Below are 15,167 nucleotides of genomic sequence, written 5' to 3'. Positions count from 1 at the left end.
TGCAAATTCAAACCTACGGGACACACAAGGACACACACACATACAGACATGGAGTCACATTTTTATATTCACATTTGACGGATGTTATTTAAATGAATGTGAACTCTAAAATTTAGCGGGTTATCATGACAAATGAATGTTTCACCAGAAACAAGGGTCAGAGGTTGTCAGCCTGGCAGCCTCACCAGCCATTTTATTATGTACAACTACTCATTAATGCAATCAGAAAATCATATGGCAGCAACTCAATGCATTTAGGCATATAGACATGGTGAAGACGAGCTGCTGAAGTTCAAAGCAAGCATCAGAATGAGGAAGAAAACTTAAAAGAATCAATTAAAAGTGAGAGCACCATCTAGTGGCCTCGGAAAATTTATAAAATTCTTCATGAGACTTCATTGGCACATCATTACTGACTCAGTTACTGACAGTTTTTTAAATTTATTTTGAAATACGTGCTTTTATTTTGAAACGAGTAAACAGGAAGTAGTGCTGGTTAGCTCCATTAGCTTCAGTTTGTTTTTCTTTTTTTATTACTCCATGCTTCATGGTGTTTGCAGCAACTGTGTGAATGTGATATTATGAGAACTGTAAGTTGAAGAATTGTATTTTTGACTATGAAGATTGCCTGGTTGAGAAGCAGGCTAAAGAGGTCAGTATTATTTAGCGGTACTAGCTACAATGCTAAGGAAGGCTATTTCTGTAATGTTTACTATAACTAATGTTGTCTTTTATTTTGTCTACTTGAACATTTAGTTCTACGGTGTTTATGTGGTGTTAATAAACATCAGTGAAAGGAACTGGAGTCTCACATCTAATCAATGGGCGGCATACATGCTGTCAGAGATTTTATTTCTTACAGACAAATTCAAATTACATATGAAAAGAAGTCAGGTGACTGAAATCATTCTGTAATGTTGTCTCTCCTCTGGTTATTTCCTTTGATCAGACCATCATGGCGTGGTGAAAGATGGTAAATCTTTGGTTGGGTGCTCCTGTAATGATTTAGAGAAACATATTTCAAACAAAGAAAGAAGATGACCGTCCTCTTTAGATGCATAAACACAATTTAGGCCCAGTAAATTTTGCTTTGATGGGAAATAGCATTGCTTATATCACACTCACTTCCATGAATCCAGGCATGTCCTGTATGATCACCACCTCGTCGCTCTCCTTCTGTGTCATCCTCCTCCTCATCCTCATCCCTAAGACCAGTGTGGTAACCACCAACATGGTGGCTGCCACAAACACTGCCACAGCTGTGACCAGTGTAGAGTTATGAGAACCTCCCTGCGGAGCACCTTGGTCTGCAGCGTTCATCCGACTGGAGCGGGGAAGAGGCTGAGATACCAGCAGATCAGATATATCTGAAGACAGGGAGACAACAACCGTGTTGTTTCAGAGACAGAATGACCTCAGATATGTAGTTGTGTCTGATATTTCCATCCCATCCATAGACTGTATAAAAGAAGTGGATGTTACTGCTGTGATGTCATCCATTGGATTTTGGATGACTGTTTTAAAGGCCCTTAATTTGACATTATGGCTGTCGCCATGTTGTTTTTTTGGAGCCAGAAGTGAACATATTTAAGTGAGAGTATTTTCTCATAGACTTCTTACAATTTGACTTCTTTCTGCAATCATATGAGTTGCCCCCTGCTGGCCATTAGATAGAATGCAGTTTTAATGTACTTCTGCATTGGATTCACTTTTCAGACCTGGAGGCTATGTCCACTTCTCCAGAAAATTCAATTCATTCAGAACTGTGCTGCCCGAACTCTGATGAAAACCCGCAAATACGACCACATCACCCCCATTCTTCTACAGCAACACCCCATAATACCTGATTTTAACGTGTCTGATTTTTCTCTTAGTCTTTTTTTTATTTTATTTCTGGCTTCTGGAGCACTTTTCAGATTTCAGGTTTCAGATTTCTTTATGAAAAGTGCTTTACAAATAAAATGTATTATTATTATTATTATTATTATACTATGGTCTATGGTTCCATCTGACTCCACACCTTCCAAACTGAAGAAGAAGAAGGCATCGTCTCCTTTGATGAATTTTCTGCTCTTTAGTCTGCTGTGGGTCATGAAGACACTAGTTCCGGTGCCTGGGCCTCGATAGTAAAAGGTGCCATCAGACGCAGTCACTTTAGAGCCCACCTTCCTGGGATCGTCCCAATAGAACTCAGTACCTGGGAGAAAAAGGCTGTTAAATCTCTGTTTGATGAACAAAACAAGTTGGGTTAAAATGTTCATTAAACAGAATGCAGTCAATTGCCAATTGCTTTTGACATATTTAATTGAACACTTTACAAAAACATATTTAATGTTATAACAATTTGATGCATTCTGGGGTTGTTGTTTTTTTTTTTACATTTTACAGTGTCCCAACATTTTAGAAATCAGTGCTGAATAAAGAACAGTAACAAGAGCAGAGTGGCTATCTACACTCCAGTTCTCCACTCTTGTCTTACCATCAGAGGACATCTTGTCAGGGTCAGTGGTGATCATACGGTGCATGTTCATTTGCTGTCTGATGTCAGACTGCTGATCCATCAGCGCCATAGTTGCCTGCTGCCACGCACATGGCCACTTGAGGTTGTGGTCGTTGGGGCCTGACGTCAGGTAGAAGTAGGTGGCCATGTACCCTGGACGGTCGCTTCTCCCATTAAGGTAGATACCAACCTACAAACCACAGAACAATATGAAGTATCCTTCGACAAATTATAAATGGTAAATGAACCTTCACTTATATAGCGCTTTTCATAGTCGCTTTGCGACCACTCAAAGCTCTTTACACTACAGACTGAGATCATTCACACACACATTCATACTGGTGGCAGAGGCTACCCTAAACGGTGCCACCTGCCACCATTGGGAATTCATTCATACACTGATGAACGCTGCATCGGGAGCAATTTGGGGTTCAGTATCTTGCTCAAGGATACTTCGACATGTAGGCTGCGACGGTCAGGGATCGAACCACCAACCCTTCGGTTGGGGGGCAACCCGCTCTACCAACTGAGCCATAATCATAATAATCATAACAATGGACGATGTACAGTTATGGATATACAGACATTTTTGTAGTTTACAGTATTCCAACCGCCCTTCCCCCCAGTTTACCCTCCCATCTACCCGTTTTGACCCCTTCATTAATACAAAGATTACTTAAAATAAAATAAAGAAAAAAGGACAGTACAGCAAACAGACATTAGGTAGTAGAATTATATTCATGTTTACATTACAGGAATCTGTTCCACCATGTGATGATAGTGTAAGTAAACTGGCCATTCTGCAAATGTGTCATGTGTACACAACATGTGTGTCAAGCTTTGACATTGAGAGAGTCAAATATTTGGGGATATACCTGGAAGGAGTAACCAGATGGTGACAGAAAGCGAGGGCTGTAGGTTTTAACTCCTACTGGTGTGGTGGCCATCAGGTGGGTGATGTTGCGGATGCGCCAGACGTGCTGAGGGCACGTTGTGGATGACAGGTTAATGTCATCCAGAGAGAAACCTCCCTTTGATGGGCCTTTTCCCCTCACACCCTCAAAAACCACACGGGCCTTCTGTGCCACATTCAGATTGATGTTATGCAGTTCCCAGGAACCCATGACCCCTCCTGTAAAACGCATAGAAAAAATATTGAGTAGAGAAGATTCCCCAAAAGTTATTCCAAGGGATAGCCAAGTCCAGAGTTAATTTCTTTTATCTGTTCATTTAAAGAGACTGAGCAGCTGGGAGGTACGCTTGCTCTATTGGCCCATAGAGTAATTTTATATACATGGAAGTCAAACTTTCTGGGCATCATGTACGACTGAGCAACTTTCATAAGAATGAATGGGGCCCATGTGAGACTACAGGGGCTTTAACTCATTTAGGCCTAAAACGCCTGAAAAAAATGCCTGTAAAACCTCTGGGTGATTTAAAAATAATCCCCTAAAACCTGAAGTTTTTCTGGAAATTCAACAGAAGTGTCAACGCTTCCTACTAAATAATAGATTTTTCAGCCTCTGTAGCAGATAGAAATGAAAATCAAAAAGTATTTGAGAGCTTATACCTGTTATATCTGAGCTCCCTCCGCTATAGTCGTCTTCCGCCATGATTTCAGTTCTGGAAAAGTCCCATGTTGCATTGCGACACTCCCACATGTATTCTGATGCATTTCATTGGCCAAGAGACCGAAAATAGGTGGAAAAAACTACAAATACTACAAAACGATGCATCCGCTTTCCCGGCTTAAATGGTAGAATAACGCAACAGCGCCCCCGGTTTTAATGATAGAAATATGGTAATGCTTTCCCGGTTTAAATGGGTTAATTGTAACCATACTGTATATCACACAAAATGGAATAATTCATGTGTTACCTGAGATACTCTTGAAGAGCTTCAGTGTACCGCTGGGGTTGGTCGCATCATACTCTCGCACCCAGATATTGAGAACATCATCAGCTGCCCCGCTGTTATGGAGGAAGAACTGCAGACACTGGGCTCCAGGTTTGGGGTAAACCCAACGACTCTCCAGGAACGCACGGTCACCAAGTTGAGCAGAGGCTGTGCTGAAGTGCATGAAGTAGCCTTGTCCTGAGAGCACGAGGAGATGATGTGTAATCATACAATAAATGGTGCTATATATTCATGATCCTACTTCATCATTGGCAATACAACATGATTAAAGTCTCTTCCAGGTCATACTGCCATGACTATGATCATCTAAGAATAGAGGTGGATAGAAGTTATGTCCAAATAAAGCTTCCTAAATCATTAGTTGTGTTTGCCACTGGATGGCTCTATTTGTTTGAAGAAAATTGTTCAAGGAATGGCTTTCAGTGTTCTTTCAACCCTTGTTGAACAGAGAGTGGCAGCCTTTGGACTCAGAAAATGAAGAACATTGTTCACAAATCTTCATTTGGCCATCACTAGTGGACTGTTTTTAAGCTTAGTGTAAGCACTAAAACGTATGATTCACTTTTTTTTTATAACTACAAATGATAATGATGGCCGACTGTGGCTCAGTTGGTAGAGCGGATTGCCCACCGATCGGAGGGTTGGTGGTTCGATCCCTGACCATGGCAGCCTACATGTCAAAGTATCCTTGAGCAAGATACTGAACATCAAATTGCTCCCGAAGCTGCGTTCATCGGTGTGAGAATGAATTCCCAATGGTGGCAGGTGGCACCATTTAGGGTCGCCTCTGCCACCAGTATGAATGTGTGAGTGAATGGGTGAATGAGTGCAGTCTGTAGTGTAAAGCGCTTTGAGTGGTTGCAAAGCGACTAGAAAAGCGATATATAAGTGCAGGTCCATTTACCGTAGTACTCTCTCAATTGTTTCTAATAACTCACTAATAAATTGGTATTTATCTTGAAACAGTAATCAAGGTGTTTTTACTGCCAGTCTGCACTTTGTCCAGGTTATGCTATAAATCACTTTGTTTTGAAATATCTCTAGACATCAAGGGCAGTTATGTAGGAGTCTAGATAAGGTGATAGAAGTGATTAGCTTTCTTTAATAACTGCTTACTAGACAAATACAGGGATTTGTATTGTTGTGGCATAAAAGTATATTGTAATTAGATATCTATATAGGATTTAAAATCAAAGTCCAGGACTTTGATGGTTCAGCAACATAACAAAATTGCTCTGATTGTTTAGAGTCACCTTTGCATTGTCCCATGTTGGAGAAGTCAGTCTGAGGCCCTCCGCTCGCAGAACTGCGTTGTTCCCACTTTGCATTACCAGGACCCTGAATCATCCCACAGATGTTCTCCGCCTCAAAGTCACAGCTTTCCACGAAGTTGGAGGACTTGGCTGTGGAGAGGAAACAGTCATAATTTCATCAAGATACTTCAACCTGTTGTATCTTTATTTCTTTGATATAGCTATTCATTTAATAGTTCATTAATGAGTAATTCATGTGGAATACATTTAGTTAAAAAGGTTAAGAAGGGATAAAATATTTACAAGGAGTCATTAATTTCATTTCTGTTTACGCAAGTTAAAATACTGTGTACAGTGACTCATACAGACCACAAGGTGGCAGTAGCGTTGTACTCTGGAGTAAAAGGTTAAGAAGAAGTGTTGGTTTTGGAGAAGAAGTCAGAAAACCCCCCCCGGTGTTTTCAGTAGTGTTATGCCGTAAATTTTTTCCTCTGTAATACTGCACATTTGTTCAGTAAAAGTTTGAACGAAGAAAAGGAGTCTGCGGTCGTTTTTACAGAAGCTACAGTTACTGTAAGTCCCCACACAACTAGTATCTTGAATGGCCGAGACATTTATCTTATTGGACTGTTGAGACTGGTGTTCATGTCCTATGTCAAAACCAAAGGAAACAATGGTGGGTTTTTTTAACATAAACAAAGTAACTATACTTTATTACTTTTGCAACTATCTTTTAAGTGAGAATATCGCAGATAATATCCAGGGTGGAAAAAGAAATAGAGCAAAGGACCTGGTACCAGGAGTCGAGTTAAACAGAGCTATCTAACATAATCTGTAGGTGCCAGACTATGAGATTTGTATCGTACATTCTCATAATTTATAATTTATTTGATGGAAACTTCTTATGTAAGAGTTTTGAATCAGGAGATGTTATCACACATTCAGCTTTAATTTCCCCTCCATGAAAGGAGTGATAAAAGGAACAAGCTGTTGATATGACACAGTGCTTGATCAGCTTGATTACTGAGGGCTGATATTGCAAGTGGAGAGCAAAGTACAACAAAACAAATATGGTTACATCATCACGCAACATAAGTTCACCTGGGGCCAGAAAAAAAAAGAGAAAAGAAAACAGCTGGCGACTTTCAGCAGTTCAAAGAAAAAAAGTTTTTACTGATCCAAAGCCTAAAAACACTGCATAAATGAGGCTGTGGTTGTATGGTAAATAAATAAGGATTTCCGGCATCTTTAGGGTATTACTTTGGACTTTTAAATATAGATTATATTAGCATCATTTTATGCCAGATAAACTCTGACCTTTCTTAGAAATCTCCTTGGTTACTATGGGACAAAAATCATTCTTAATTTGAACCTGGTCTCACAGGAATCCGTGAAATAGCCACGGATTCGCTTAACTCAAAATCCGTGGAATAGCCACGGAATAACTGAAATTTCCGTCAAACTGACACGGATTTCGCTACAATGCAAGTTAATGATAGTCATATCCCGTGGCTATTTGTGGTCCAAGTCACGTGACTTTCAAGGTCCTGGCGGTCAGAACAAAAATTCATTTTTTGTGAAAAAAATGAATTTTTTGACTCAGTTTCTGCATAAAAATGGATTTTGATCACATTTCTAGCGAGAAATATATGTTTTATTTTCTAAATATTCACTCAGTGAATGTACATAATCACGGGATATGACTATCATTAACTTGCATTGTAGCGAAATCCGTGTCAGTTTCACGGAAATTTGAGTGATTCCATGGCTATTCCACGGATTTTGCGTTAAGCTGTTGATTGTTCGAACACTTAAAGTGCAGGTTTTATGTCTCACTTATTGTTTGATGGACAAAATGACCGTTTGAGACAACTTACTGCAGTTGTAGAGACGGTTGAGTTTGGTCAGATCACTGGCACTGAACCCCATCCTCTGACCAATCACGTCCATGAAGTGGGGGATCTTGGTGACGATTGTGGGATCCGAGGCGATATTGAAGGACGTCTTGCTGTAGTGCATCACAGAGCCGTAGTCATAGGGAACGCCCAGAGAGCTGGACACAGTGTCGTCGTATGTTTTGAAGTTGTGCTCTTTGCCTGAGGAAGGCATAAAAACATACTGAAAATGTATTCAAACAGCAGTTGCACATAAGGAGAAAGAGACGGCTGTGAGACAGTGAGCAGTACACCTTTACTGTAGGTTGCACATCAATTTATTTGATTAGAAGCTTTGTATTGTATTATTGAGTGTTACAGCAGTATTGCTTGCCTGCCTGAGTGGTTCAGACAGTGTTTTTGGGAATCTTTGTAAGTTCTGTTAGTTTGTAAATTCGTTAGATAAAGAGAACCAAGAGTTGGACAACCTTTGTTTAAATTTTAGTTGGTTTTGTCTGTTGTTTTTGAAAGCTTATGGGTGCTGACCTCTTTTCGTACTTTAGATTTTTTCTTTTAAGCCAAGAGCTTGGTAATTAATTTATTCAACTTTGTATAGTGTATTGCGTAATTGTCAGCCCCCATATAGCCTCCTTTTGTTATATTTTGTTGTACAAGAGCACTCTCTTACTGGTTAAAATAAACACTTGATTTTAACCAGAACTGCCCAGTGTTGCGTTCCCTCATATTCCTTTTACATGTTACAGCTCTCAAAATCAAGCCGGGTCGTAACACAGGACATAATAGTTTATTTACAATTTATTGTATGTAGTTACTGCGTTCCGATGGATCCTCTGTATTGTGGGACCTTCGCATAAGCTAGCAAAACGTCAACATATCGTTTATAAGAAGTTGTGTCTTCACCGAATGTGTCACTTTAACACGCAATTAAACCTATGAGACCTCACATGTAATTATCGTTTATACATAGCAGGGTATTTAGAGAAACGAATACCCCCCCCCCCCCCTTAAAAAATAAGAGTTGTCATTTTTATCAACCCGCATAAATACGACATCGAGCAGCACATTACTGCCCGTTTAAGTGTTCTTTGATTTGATGTGTCGTATGATTGGGTCAGCAGCTACAACCCACAACACAGTCTGTGGTGTGGTGAAGTCGAGCGCAGTATATTTCACGGATAAACAGATGAAAAACCTATCTTTTTTCAACAGCATTCGGTTGAACTGTGTGCGTGCGTGCGTGCATGTGTGGTTGTGGGAGTGGGTGCACATGTGTGAGTAAGTATGTGTGTATGTGGTGAATATGGCATAGCTTGTCTACCTGCACTCTTCAATTAATTTGTAATTGATTTTTTTTTAAATTGTTTGTTTGTTTGTTTTTTTGTTTGTTTTTTAACTGTAATTATGTATATCCATTGTGAAGCACATTGAGTCTGCCTTGTGCATGAAAGTTGAATTGAATTGAATTGGCAGTTCAGCATGTAATGTATTTGTGATCCCAGCCCTATCAGAAACTGTAATTCAAGGTGTCTGATCAGTGTTACCAGGTTCAATACGATCCCACATGATGTTGACGTAATCATCTCGGTCAGCTCTGGACTGCTCGTGCCAGAAGCCCAGAGCGTGCAGGAACTCGTGCTCAACGGTTCCTAGGCGATCACAGTTTTTACCAATGGACAGCCTCTGTTTCCCCTCACGCTGGTTGCCAACAGAGGAGAAGCATCTACAAAGAGGGAAGGTAAAAATGCACTTTTCACTCGATGATCTTTTACGCTCCAGAAACAAGACTAGGACTGGTTGATCTGATTGCCAAATCCTGATTTCATATTTTGACAACAATATAAATCAGGACATAGCATGTTTTCTGTTTTGACGCTAAAATATTCTGTCTGTTGAGTTTAGTGATAATTCTCTTCACCACAAACTACCTCCTCACATTGCATGAAGTCATTTCGCCCATTGTGTATGTAAAAGTACGAATGAGTACAAATTCAAACATTTGTTGAAGATGCAGTGTTTGCATCAACACATGTTGTACTTCATTGAGGCCATGTAATAATCACAGAGACAGTTAACCCTCTGGAGTCCATCGATTTATTGAAAATACACATGTTTTATTTACAGTAATAACTTTATTTATATATGATATGTAGACAAGCTGAGAAAGCCAGTTGAAAGTGTAATCATAGGAGCTTTCACAGTGTGCTATTTATGTTTCTAGACCATTTAAAAAAACATTTTTCTACAATGAAAACTATTGTTCTATTATTCTGCTTTTTGTGTGTGTTTAAATGGTTAAAAACAAGGTACATTTCCATAGACACCTGTGTCTTTTGTTTGTATTTTGGGTTCCTGGCAGCTTTATACTTTGTAATTAAGATAAAATGAAAAATCTGACTGATAGCCAAGTTTGTGTGGAGAAAAAGGAGCCATGCATGTGACGTAAGGACAGACTGAAAGATGCTAAACAGAGACAGAAATGAATGCATAGGAGGTTGTCAAATTTGAACCAAAATCTCTTGGACTTCAGATGTTTAATATGAAGTGAACACAGCAGCTCACCCGCTCCCTTTGAACACAGAGATGTAGTTCTCCTCTCCTTTCCATGGTGTGAAGTCAATGCAGGTCTTCAGTCTGTACTGGTCAAACGCCTTCAGGATCACTCCCTTTGCATTCATGTCTACATGTAATAACATGTAAAACAAAGAAATATATGTATATATATGAAAAAGCATTCTATTTTGGTGCATATCCCTGATAACATGGTAGTCATACTATGAATGTGTCTTACCCAGATTGTCCTCTAGGTAGTAGGGAATGGTTTTGGGCCAGCGGTACCTGTCTCCTATAATGGAGTTTCTGCTGGAGGTCTGTTAAGAATGACAGGGATACAATTAGAGATGGACAAAGGAGAAACAGAGCACACACTTCAGTATTACAGGTGTAACTTTGTGTTTTTGAATTACTAGTTTTCCTTGATTGCCATGAAAATTACAATTCTTTCAAGACCATGAGGTTATTCTACCCTATTTATAGATGTAGTATACATTTACTACCTCTCTGAGTGAGAAAAGTGGATTAAAGACCAAGTCGAAGTTCCTTTTAGTTTTCTTTATTATCAACCATCAAAATACACTGCCTAGGTACAGCGGAGGAGAACTTTGTCAATTTCGAGGCTGCTGAATGAAATTTCTCTCTATGTGTGAGGGTATTTAAGTCAAATGTTCTACCCCATATGCAACAAATGGGCACATCTTCCGGGCAAATCACACTACTAAATCTACTTTTTAACCTTATTTATGTCCACATTCCAACGCCTCTTCTGTCTGATATACACCTGTCCTTAGAACCCACAAAGAGACTGGAGACTCTGTTCTGGCCAAAGGTCAGGGTGAGGCCCCTGTGTGCCCTACCATGTGTGGCATAAAATATACTACATAGACTTTATAGATCATCTGTAAGTTTAAAGTTTTATTTAAACACACATCAATACTGGTCATATTGTACAGCTTTAAATCCTGTTTACACAGAACTGCTCAAATATGGAATTATAGATTGCTTTATGGGACATAATTATTGTAGGTAATCATTTGGGATCATCATGCCCAGGGGTTGGATACAGTTAAAATGGCATATTGCCTTTGACTTATCTTAACCTTTTCGATATCTCCCTCCAGCAGGTCCAATCCAGCCGCTGCAAAGGAAAATCATATCGGTTGATGAAAATCCTCAGGGACACAGACAGATTATACAACAAAGCAATGATAATAATATTAATAACAATGTGTCCACAAACCTTCATTGGTGTCAAAGATGTCCCAGTCCTGGCCCTCATCAACATCAGTTTCTGTAGATGTACAATCAATAATATGCAGAAAATCATGCATTCTGTTATACCTGGCTTTGGATCTAGAACCCTGTCTATGCATCAAAATAATAATCCCTCCAGCATTAAGAATATACCATTTTTTCTCTGTTGAGAGTTGAATGGGACATTTTTTTGTTAATTCAGTTGGGAAATAGGAATTCAGAGTTACAACTTTCTTTATTGAGCTGAATGTCAGGCTTTTTTCTTCTCATTTGACTTTTTTCTTGTGACTTTGACTTTTTTCTTCTCATTTGACCTTTTTTTATGATTTCAACTTTTTTTTTTCATTTTGACTTTTTTCTTTTGACTTAGACTTCTTCCTTGTTATTTTGACTTTTTCTTCTTATAAATTGTCACTTTGCCTTGAGTGTAAACTAACCTCAACATAGGTAATACACTCTTTTGTTTTTGTCTACCTTTTCATAGTTGCCATAAAAAGTATCACACATGACTCACCTGTATCACCTGTTAGCTTACAGTCTATGTTTGCTGCCTAGAGAATACATGAGAAAATGCATGACTCAATCAATAGATTCTGGGTACTAACTTAACATTAAAGCACTAGAGAATCAATATGGATGTTAATGTTTCACTCACCAGTCCCAGGCCAAAGAGCAGAATGATCCACCTGAGTGCCATGGCTCCAGCTGCACACACACACTCACTGTGTTCAACTTGCCTCAGTGCTGCTGTGTCTGAGTGTTGTTGCTTTGTTTTTGTACAGAAGAAAACACACTGCAGTCCACGAAACATTCACATGATCTGATTTTATGACTCGGGTTGAGCTTTGTCCAATTAATTATTAATTTAATAGTCATGATTAGCTTATCTAAGTATTGTAACCGCACTAATAAACATACACTGGTGGGTTTTTTTTTCCAATTCAAACCTACAGGACACACACACACACACACACACACACACACACATACAGACATGGAGTCACATGTGAACTCTAAAATTTAAATTTGGCATGAATGGCATTTGAAAAATGTGGCAGCAAAAGTTGCCAAACACTTACTGTCATATTTAAGTAAAAATTTTTTAAAAAGTGTTATTCAACAGATGGTCTCAGTGATGTTCCTTGCCCTCGAATGGTGCCTCTTGAATTTGCTTAAATCAGTTAAATTGGTTATTTGCTTTGACTGGCTCCCTATAGTACACACAGAGTATACTTCTGCACAGAATCGTGGCATCATAATGAACCCAGGGTAACCACAAACCACATGTATAAATCTGCCAGTGTGGTCACAGATGGCTTATAGTACAACAGAGTAAAACTGTGGTGAGTGGGGCTTTGATGTGTGAGCCGACCATTGCTTCCAACAGACACTTAGTGTACTGTAAACTTGTAGCATTTATTTATTTGATACAAGTAATAACTCTAAAGTGTACATCGTAAGCAGCACATGAATTGGTAAACAGGTGAAGAAGAATGCTTCGGATCACAGCCTGCAACATACAGCTGCCCTGAAGATAACATTTCACTAAATCCATCATTAGATAGAGACTGGAGATTATTTTTAAGAGGTAAGAGGCACATTGTGTTTATTGATACAATCATTCATGTAACAAAACATGTTTGGATAGAAAACTTAAAATTAATCACAGGCAGCATTGGTATAAATGTGTAAAGCTATGAGTAACCACCAGCCTGATTAAGCTCAGTAGTTGAAAATGTGCCTCACTGGTTTCCCTTTTAGGAGGCCATTTCCCAAATCGCACCTATGCAGAATACTTTAATATTAATCTGAAATGCTGCCACCAGACTGTCCTTTGGCCTTTTGCTGGAGCATGAGAAGAGGAAATTAAAGACATGATTATATGTGGTAAGTGAGTTTACAGTGGAGTGAAGCAGAAAATGGGTCTCTCTTTTTTATATGCACTTAGTATAGTCAGTATACTTACTTTCTAACGTCACAACAGTGGTTAAATCTTCTCCACCTGGGTGTCACAGCCTTCAGTGCCTGATACCAATGTGTCAGGGAGGGTGTGTCGGTTTACTACTTAATTAACTACTTAATTACTGGATGTAACTACTTCACTACCGTATGTTATACAGCAAGTTGGCTCGAAATGACAACTCTTCCTTTTCCACTCATTCTGCCTCCTCCTTACCTAGCCTTCAGCCACTCCCACCTGATCAGCCAACTTTACTCACATGTGCTTTCAGCTGCCCCTGATCACCAATCAAATCAGTATAAAGATGCCGGCCTCACGCTCAGGCACTGCAAGATGTGCACTCAGCTGCCCCTGATCACCAATCAAGTCAGTATTATGATGCCTGCCTCACACACACTCACCGGTGATCAGGGGCAGCTGAGTGCACATCTTGCAATCAAGTCAGTATAAAGATGCCTGCCTCACATACACTCACTGCAAGATGTGCACTCAGCTGCCCCTGATCACCAATCAAGCCAGTATAAAGACTCACACACACTCACTGCCAGATTGTTCTTTGCCATTCCTATGCAAGACTTTCTAGCACTCATCTTCTGACCATTTGCCTGTTGCCGACCCAGCATGTTCCTGACTTGCCTTGTCTGAATCCTGTAAATCACTCAGCCCTGACCTCGAGAACTGCCTCAGCGTTTCTGGTTTCTGTATGTCCGTGGCTGTTTGGTGTTATATTTCCCCCTTGACTTACCTTCTGCCTGCTCCCTGTCGGTGTGTTTGCCCAGAACAAGTACTCACCTCATTTCTGATCCACTGCCTCCTTGACACCATCACCTGCCCCTACACGGTACTGTGGAACAGAACTGAACGGAACTGTGTGTGTCCTGGTGTTCTCTGTTACCATAATGAACTCACCTGCTGCTTGGTTCTGCTCACTCAGCACAAGCCCCCGGGTTAAGTCTGAACCTTTGGAGATCTCCAGAGAAAGAACTGAACTGTCTGTCTTCCTTCACTTTCCGTTGTTTGCTGCGAACCATATTAAAGGTAATTGCCAACTGTTTCTGCTGTGCTGTGTGCTGCATCTGGGTCCTACACACACTTGTTTCATTCTTGGTTTCACATGAACCCCGGTCTCCTAGCTCAATGTTCGAGGTTTGTTTGACAAATCCTCCACCCCTCCCACCAATCCTACACATCTTTATATTGTGTAACTATTTGCATCTAATATTGCAGCGGATAGGTTTTCATTGGAGTTAACAGAAAACATGGTGCGCCTCATACATATGCTAAAGGGTGCCTTGTGCCTTGGTAACAGTTGCCAAGCGCCATGACAAAGCTGACCAGTTGGGAGTAGACCGGGCTAAACCCAAACATTCATATCTTTCTAAGAAACAGGTAGACTAAAGCATGAGCGGTCCCTGCTACAAGGCAACCCAGATAGCTCAAAGTGCACTTTCTTGAAGCTACAGTTTAAGATGTGAGTTTCAAGAAATGGATCAACATAGACTTATTTGCTGGCTTGTTGAGAATTACATGATAAGATTGAAACTACTCCTATTGTATGCTAAATATGAAGCTACAGCCAGCAGTGTGTTAGCACAAATAATTGTAATGGGGAAACAGCTAGCCTGCATTAAACAGCAACATATAACATGTTAATTGGTGAGCTTGAGAGGTGGTGATAAGGCTAGCTACCTGTTTGACCTCCATCCTGTCAGTTTTGTGCAGTTTCATATTTGATGGTGTAAATCTTATCTCCCAACAACAAAGCATAGATGTGTATTTTATGTTGAACTATTCCTTAAATAACTAGCATTGTTGAACTATACAACATACAATCA

At 39.8% G+C, this 15,167-nt stretch overlaps 1 protein-coding gene across 1 annotated transcript; it reads right to left on the bottom strand.

The window, feature by feature from the left end:
* Positions 1-651: 651 nt before the first annotated feature.
* On the bottom strand, positions 652-12,274 carry mep1ba (meprin A subunit beta a). The gene is made up of 15 exons (XM_059341346.1): positions 12,028-12,274; positions 11,887-11,923; positions 11,359-11,409; positions 11,219-11,256; positions 10,354-10,432; positions 10,125-10,242; positions 9,107-9,285; positions 7,548-7,766; positions 5,671-5,820; positions 4,379-4,594; positions 3,376-3,632; positions 2,480-2,690; positions 2,021-2,197; positions 1,126-1,367; positions 652-995 (listed from the first exon to the last, which is right to left on the bottom strand). The coding sequence occupies exons 1-15, from the start codon at positions 12,181-12,183 to the stop codon at positions 954-956; spliced, it is 2,172 nt and encodes a 723-aa protein (XP_059197329.1). The 5' UTR covers positions 12,184-12,274; the 3' UTR covers positions 652-953.
* Between the last annotated feature and the right edge of the window lie 2,893 nt (positions 12,275-15,167).

Source organism: Centropristis striata, chromosome 9, assembly GCF_030273125.1.
Source record: "Centropristis striata isolate RG_2023a ecotype Rhode Island chromosome 9, C.striata_1.0, whole genome shotgun sequence".
Taxonomy (NCBI): domain Eukaryota; kingdom Metazoa; phylum Chordata; class Actinopteri; order Perciformes; family Serranidae; genus Centropristis; species Centropristis striata.
The sequence above is the reverse complement of the archived record's forward strand: the minus strand, read 5'-3'. Positions and strand labels throughout refer to the sequence as shown.